The sequence below is a fragment of the Morus notabilis genome, unplaced genomic scaffold (genome assembly GCF_000414095.1).
Source record: "Morus notabilis unplaced genomic scaffold, ASM41409v2 Scaffold413, whole genome shotgun sequence".
NCBI lineage: Eukaryota > Viridiplantae > Streptophyta > Magnoliopsida > Rosales > Moraceae > Morus > Morus notabilis.
In genome coordinates this window covers 472,765-478,851 of record NW_010363912.1, presented here as the reverse complement: position 1 = coordinate 478,851, position 6,087 = coordinate 472,765, and the positions used below count along the sequence as shown (strand labels likewise).

General features: G+C 42.1%; 1 protein-coding gene across 4 annotated transcripts; it reads left to right on the top strand.

Annotated features, from left to right (window-relative positions):
* LOC21400076 (protein FLOWERING LOCUS D) lies at window positions 1–6,011 on the top strand. Of its 4 annotated transcripts, XR_002902814.1 has the most exons (6): window positions 1–1,941; window positions 2,183–2,938; window positions 3,067–3,112; window positions 3,222–3,346; window positions 3,666–3,796; window positions 4,242–6,011. XR_002902814.1 is itself a non-coding variant. In XM_010105243.2 (5 exons), the coding sequence occupies exons 1-5, from the start codon at window positions 129–131 to the stop codon at window positions 3,689–3,691; spliced, it is 2,757 nt and encodes a 918-aa protein (XP_010103545.2). In that variant the 5' UTR covers window positions 1–128; the 3' UTR covers window positions 3,692–4,233. The 4 variants fall into 4 exon arrangements, 3 of the variants coding, with proteins under 3 accessions (XP_010103545.2, XP_024025958.1, XP_024025957.1); XM_010105243.2 differs by lacking the exon at window positions 4,242–6,011 and having other exon boundaries at window positions 2,183–2,929; window positions 3,666–4,233; XM_024170190.1 differs by lacking the exon at window positions 4,242–6,011 and having other exon boundaries at window positions 3,671–4,233.
* The last annotated feature ends 76 nt before the right edge of the window (window positions 6,012–6,087 follow it).

The following is a 6,087-nucleotide window of genomic DNA, read 5'->3' as shown; positions in this document are numbered from 1 at the left end:
TCGTTTTCATAAAAGTTAAAGTTGACGAATTTTAGTGCGGCAAGCGTAAACTCGGAAACCAAACAGTTCCTTCTCGATCAACACGGTCTCTCACCTTCCCGCCGGGAAACACCACCGGTACGGATTCCATGGACCCGCCCGATGATATCGCCGATCAATTTTCTCTGTTCCCTCCCATCCCATTCACTCTTTACGATCCCCACGAAATCCCCAATCCCGAACCTATTCCTGGTTTTCTTCCTAACTTCAACCCTAACCCTAACCAGAATTCGGATCCAACTTCATTCCCGAGCTCAAGCCAAGTTTCCGAAACTGGCTCAAGCCACATTCTCTCTTTCTCGATCCCCAAGAAGCGACGGCGAGGCAGGCCGCAGCGCAGTTCGACGTCGTTCAACATTGCTCATTTTCCTAATGGGACTGACTTAAACCCCAACGGTAATGATTTCACTTCTGCTTCTTCTAATTCCATTTCAGTCAATTCAATCAGGAACAATGTAGGAAACGCTAATTCTTTACCCCGCGCTGCGCCCGATACTTCCGACGAGATCATCGTGATCAACAGAGAATCCACGGCTGAAGCAGTGGTTGCGCTTACTGCCGGTTTCCCGGCCGATTCCCTAACCGATGAAGAAATCGACGCCGGGGTTCTCCCCGTCATCGGGGGAATTGAACAGGTCAATTACATTCTAATTCGGAACCACATTATCGCGAAATGGCGCGAGAACGTGTCTAATTGGGTTACCAAGGAGATGTTTGTTGATACTATACCCAAACATTGTCACACACTTTTAGACTCTGCTTACAATTATCTTGTTTCACATGGATATATTAATTTTGGGGTTGCACCGGCTATCAAGGAGAAGATTCCTTCCGAACCCAGTAAGCCGAATGTGGTTGTGATTGGTGCTGGCCTTGCGGGTCTAGCCGCTGCGAGGCAAATGATGCGTGTCGGGTTTAAAGTGACTGTATTGGAGGGAAGGAAGCGCGCAGGTGGGCGGGTTTATACGAAGAAAATGGAGGGGGGAAATAGGGTATTCGCGGCAGCAGATTTAGGTGGGAGTGTTTTGACAGGTACATTAGGAAACCCTCTTGGGATTGTTGCAAGGCAATTGGGTTCAACCTTTCATAAGGTGAGAGACAAGTGCCCGTTGTATAGTTCGGAGGGGAAGCCTGTAGACCATGACATGGATATGAAGGTGGAATATGATTTTAACCATCTTCTGGATAAAGCGAGTAGGCTTAGGCAGTTGATGGGGGATGTATCAGTTGATGTTTCTCTTGGCGCGGCCTTGGAAACGTTCAGACAGGTTTATGGGGATGATGTAGATGCTGAGGAAATGAAGTTGTTCAATTGGCATCTTGCAAATTTAGAATATGCGAATGCAGGCTTAATATCAAAGCTTTCACTTGCGTTTTGGGACCAAGATGACCCGTACGATATGGGAGGTGATCATTGCTTCTTGCCTGGAGGGAATGGAAGGCTGGTTCAGGCCTTGGCGGAGAATGTTCCAATTTTGTATGAGAAAACTGTGAACACAATTAGGTATGGTAACCATGGGGTGCAAGTAGTAGCTGGCAACCAGGTTTTTGAGTGTGATATGGCATTGTGCACTGTGCCTCTTGGGGTTTTGAAAAGTGGGTCCATCAAATTTATTCCAGAGTTGCCTCAGAGAAAGCTTGATGGGATAAAGAGATTAGGATTTGGATTGCTGAATAAGGTTGCAATGCTTTTTCCTCACGCGTTTTGGGGTACAGATCTTGATACCTTTGGACACCTTTCTGATGATCCCAGCCGTCGAGGGGAATTTTTTCTATTTTACAGTTATGCTACAGTTGCTGGCGGTCCTCTCTTGATTGCTTTAGTGGCAGGGGAAGCAGCACATAAGTTTGAGTGCATGCCTCCTACTGATGCAGTAACACTGGTTCTTCAAATTCTCAAGGGTATAATATTTACTTTTATGTATTTAAAGTTCATTTTCACAATGGCATATTTTATTCTTTTGAAAAAAAAAGGAAAAACCAAAACTTCTAATTGTGCATTGTTCTGAAGTTTATCTTAATCATGACCCTTCTTTGGAATCATTTTAGTACTATTGTTTGATGTTTTGATTTCTCGAACTGTCACTCAATGTTTAGCTGATTATTCTTGACGAGGACTAGACTCTGGCTCTTATTCATACAGGTATATATGAACCACAAGGAATAAATGTCCCAGAGCCTATTCAAACCGTATGTACCAGATGGGGAAGTGATCCTTTTAGCCTAGGTTCTTATTCTAATGTTGCAGTTGGGGCATCAGGAGACGACTATGATATTTTAGCAGAAAGTGTTGGAGATGGGAGACTATTCTTTGCAGGGGAGGCCACCACCAGGCGGTACCCTGCAACTATGCATGGGGCTTTTCTTACTGGGCTGAGGGAAGCTGCAAATATGGCTCACCATGCTAATGCTCGATCTTTGAAGATAAAAGTTGGAAGGAATCCATCAAAGAATGCCCACTCTTGTGCTTCTCTTCTTGCAGATTTATTTAGGGAGCCTGATTTAGAATTCGGGAGTTTTTCTATTATCTTTGGTCGTAAAAATGCTGATCCAAAGTCACCGGCAATTTTAAGAGTGACATTTAATGAACCGCGAAAGAAGAGTCATGAAGGTTCAAAACCTGACCAACAACATTCAAATAAGTTGCTTTTCCAGCAGCTTCAATCACACTTTAATCAGCAGCAACAGCTGCATGTTTACACTTTGTTGTCAAGGCAACAGGCACTTGAGCTGAGAGAAGTAAGAGGAGGTGATGAGATGAGGTTAAATTACCTATGTGAAAAACTTGGAGTGAAATTGGTGGGAAGAAAAGGTTTGGGGTCTACTGCTGATTCTGTTATTGCTGCCATAAAAGCTCAGAGAGGAAATCGGAAACCTACTTCAACTTCTGGTAAGACAAGTGAGTCTTGGAGTAGAACTTATTTATACTCTCTCCCTTCGGTTCCTATCATAGAACTTGTGTTCTGTCTCTTCAATTATGCTTCACTCATCATAAAACATTGGTGACATTTACATTGCTTGGTGAAGGTACGTCAAAGCTGAAAACTGGCACTTTAAAACGGAAGTTGGTCAGGTATAAGCTGCAAATATTAATGTTTTTACTGCTTGAATATCTTAAATATGTTTGTTTGGAACTTGGATGGTAAATTTTACTTTTGCTAGCTGTAACTCTACAATTTCAGAAGGGCTAAAGTAGTGGGAAAGAGAAATGGGTTGGCCACTCCTCCCAATTCAAATTTCGTAAATGGAAAAGTCTCGGAGGAAACTAGGACTGTGCATCAAGCATCTTCTACTACTCTGGGGCCAGGTAAACAATTAACGACTTTTCTACTAACCTCAGACTGTGGGCTATCTAGTGGAACTGGTTTTTGTTTCATTCTCACTCTGTCTGCAAAAGCACATTAGGCAAATGATGATTTATTTCTTTCCTCTCCAAAACATTTAGTTTATCTTTTCAAGCTATATCATCGTTCAAGAGGTTATCACTTGTGCTTAAATGCTAGTGGCTATTGCATATGAATATAAATGAATAAATAAAAATCTGTGTTTAGAGATATGGTCGATATTTCTCAGTAAAAGTTGGTGTCACAGTTTTCCATGTAGTAATTATGGTTTCATATTCTTAGGGCAGGGTGACATGTTAAAGCAATGAATGGATCACCTCTTCTTGTCGAGAAGTGAGATCCCTTTAATTGACAGTGAAAGCGGTTCTTGGAGATTACTATGTTTTACCCAGCTTTTTCAGTTTATTATGCTGGTGAGTTGCTTTCATAATGATATATGCGGGTTGATGGCCATGAAGGTTTTCGAGAGATCAAGTTCTCATTGGTTTAGATTCTTGTATGTGTAGGTTCCTCTGATAAATTGCATTTATGTCAAAATTTTAATTATTGCCATATCTCATTGTTCATATAATCAAATATAGGTGTTTTTCTTTCATAAATTTTCTTTTCTTGTAAAAAAGTATAACCAGAGATTATTTATAATATTTTAATCATCCATATTGTTTATGAAAAAGCTTTCCAATTTAGAGCTTTAATTGGTGATTTCTCCATCTCATTGTTGTTTTCCCCCCTTTCTTTTGTTTAAGGAGATAAGAATTAAAAATTTTGATTGATGAAATAAAAAAGCTCCACCCAGAAATTTGCAATCAGATACACTAACCAGCCTTTTGTTTTCTCATTTATAATCACACCTTGGAGGGTATGGTCCTTTTAGACGCAAATTCATTCGATCACCTTGGCACTTGTTATTTCTTCTCTCTCCTTTTTTTGGATTGATCACAATTCAACGGTGGTAAACTGGCACTGTTATACTGTGGCGATATGTACTCTTCCTTACAGAAGCACTATACTGCTGACACGTTTACTTTGGTCGGTTACAAGATCAATCAGCCTGGTGAATAACTGAATTACTGCAATCGTTGTTTTGAAATTGGCTTAATTAACTGGACTTGGTTACTGTTAGCCCCTTAGACTCGGAGAGGCACGGTGGCATGGTGGCTGGTGCATCATGGCCACTGGCCTAGGCACCAAGGCATGCTGGCAGGGGCAGCATGGCCTTGAGCCAAGACTTGGCTGGTCAGGATGATCAGCATCGTAGGCACATGGCGCGGTGTGAGTGCTGAGCTGTCCTTGTTGGGTGTTCGAGTGTGCATGGAGCTCAGCCGTCTGGCGCAGTGACTTGGCTGTGTGCCTAGTCAGCACGCCAGGTGGCATGGGGCGCCACAAAACTCGGAAGGAAGTGTGGCTTAGCGCGTGTGATGGGCGGTTACTAGTGGTTACTGGCCTTTGTGGCGTGCAGATGAGACTTGGAGCCTCTGGGGCAGATAAGGTCGACAGATGGCACAGTGCATGGGCAGACAGCATATCTGGCAGTTACGCTGACTAGCCAGACACACCCAGATGGCCCTGGCTGGTTAGCCTAGGCGGTTGGGGGTTGTCAACCGGATCTGTATGGCTTATATTCACAATTATGTGCAGTGAAATGGGCAATGTCATGATCCTGCAAAGTCTGTAAACACTTTGTATTCCTTTATTGAGAGAAAAATAAAGGTTGGGAGGGGATTTCCCGTATATTGTGTACCTTATGTTTCTGATTGTTGCTGGTTGCTTTTCTACGTGTGATTGCTGATTCATTTGTGCTGACTGAATGAGGATCACTTAGGCCATCACGGTGGTGCAACTTTGTGTGAATAATTAGCCCTGTGACGGTTAGCATGGTCCACATATTTGGCACTAGGCCACAGATGAAGCACAGCAGCACGTTCCTGTGTAATAGAGTACCTACTAGCCTCGGCATATCAAGTTCATTGCGCTGTGGGAGAGTAGTTCCCGCTCAATGATGAAGTTTTAAATAGGATCCTAGTAACTCTTGATGCTTGAACAGGAATAGAAGCACGATTCTCCTCCCAGGTATTCATCATTTTCTTCATCACAAGTGCACAGTTACAGCCTAAAGGTGTAAGCTATTAAGCCGAAAAAGATTTGTATCCAATCTCCTCGCACTTCATCAGGGAGATTATAACATGATGTTAGGATTTACTGTTGTTTACCTTTACTTTGAGCTGGGTTGCAACTTGCACGGCTTGGAATCAGTAACTATCTTGAATCTTCTGTAATTCGGAAATTATTTTGACTTATGAACCATGGTAACTCCAGGACGCTTGATGTGCAAGTTCCACAGCTTTTGTTTCCCGTGGAATACTGGTCAATTTGTTTCATTTTTGGTAACTATTTCTCTCCGTTCCTTAAATGAGGTCGGAGATATACTTTTTCATGTACGTGATTCTAGGGGACTTGGTGTTTAGATTTCGTATTGATGTACATTCAGATTCCTAAAACAATCAAATGAAAATGATTGTCATACGTTTGTAAAATGAGCAGATATTGCAGTTGAATTTGCCTAGAGCAACTGATGTATCATTATTGTCATTCTCTGAGGTTGGTTGGTCACCAAAAAAAATAATAATAAAATACGGTTTATTCATCCTTTGATTTTCATACGTGCTTTCCTTTGGTATTATAATTTTCATGACAACGCACGCTC